At 37.1% G+C, this 946-nt stretch overlaps 1 protein-coding gene across 1 annotated transcript; it reads left to right on the top strand.

The window, feature by feature from the left end:
* Nucleotides 1-780: 780 nt before the first annotated feature.
* Tsp_12536 (Fez family zinc finger protein 1) lies at nucleotides 781-848 on the top strand (the record flags this gene model as incomplete). The annotated part of the gene is made up of 1 exon (XM_003367187.1): nucleotides 781-848. A coding segment is annotated over exon 1 (68 nt), but the record flags the coding sequence as incomplete, so codon positions are not given.
* Nucleotides 849-946: the final 98 nt, after the last annotated feature.

Genomic DNA, 946 nt, shown 5'->3' with positions numbered 1-946 from the left:
TAAATGACAGACGTTGTTGAGATGAACATTTTTGCTAATTAAATTTAAAGAAAACGCCCACCAGCTTACTTTGAACTAAGTCACTTTGAAATCGCTGAACAAATCCGACCATCTGCGCAAAAGAGCGTTTCATAATCGACCGTTATGCAAAGTCATCACAAATTTTTCCCTATTTCTGCGTAATAAGCAGCGAGAGTGAAAAATCGCTTCATTGAACGTAGGCTCTTTTCGCTCTGCTCATATAAGCGGCAAATTTTTATGTCGAAGCTAACAGGCATTTTGCTGCCAGATAATTGAAATACATTATATGCATAAACTTACTTGTCGACGATGACAAAATTCATTTTTGCCTTTATATATGAACGAGGATGAAAGAAAAGTCATATTGTGATTTAAAATGGAAATTGCGTGTGATAGAAATTTCACGTCATTGTAAAGAGATTTATACTTTTTTTGCTCTTAAAGAAAAAACTAAATATCAAAATATGATTTCAATCAACTGCTTTTGCAAGTAGAAAGTACTGGCTGTGAAAAATTTAAAAACAAGAAGTTGTTTCTTGAAAAAAGTTTTTGAAAATTGAAGTCTTCAAGTAATTTAGAAAGTGCTGATATTGAAAAATGCCTGTTGTGTGATGTTTACGTAATGGTCACGTGGAGACCTCAAACAATGTAGAGAATCATATTTCATATTTGTCGATCGACACTGATTCCTCGTTGGTTATTCCACAGCCGGCCTCCTACTGTACCAGCGCAAACGCTGATTGGTCAGTTATTTGCATGATGGCCCGCCTCGCACTGCGCTGCTTCAGGTCTGATCACTTGATCGTCATATGGTCGTGGCAACGCTCGTGTGAGTTGGATTGCTAGTTGTTAGAGAAAATGAACGAGACGTTATCTTTTTCTGTATCAAGACTCATGCACCCTGATCCTACACATCAACATCAGC

This window comes from Trichinella spiralis (genome assembly GCF_000181795.1).
Source record: "Trichinella spiralis strain ISS 195 chromosome Unknown Scfld4698, whole genome shotgun sequence".
Classification (NCBI taxonomy): Eukaryota; Metazoa; Nematoda; class Enoplea; order Trichinellida; family Trichinellidae; genus Trichinella; species Trichinella spiralis.
Note: the sequence above shows the minus strand (reverse complement) of the source record. Positions and strands in the feature narration are given on the sequence as shown.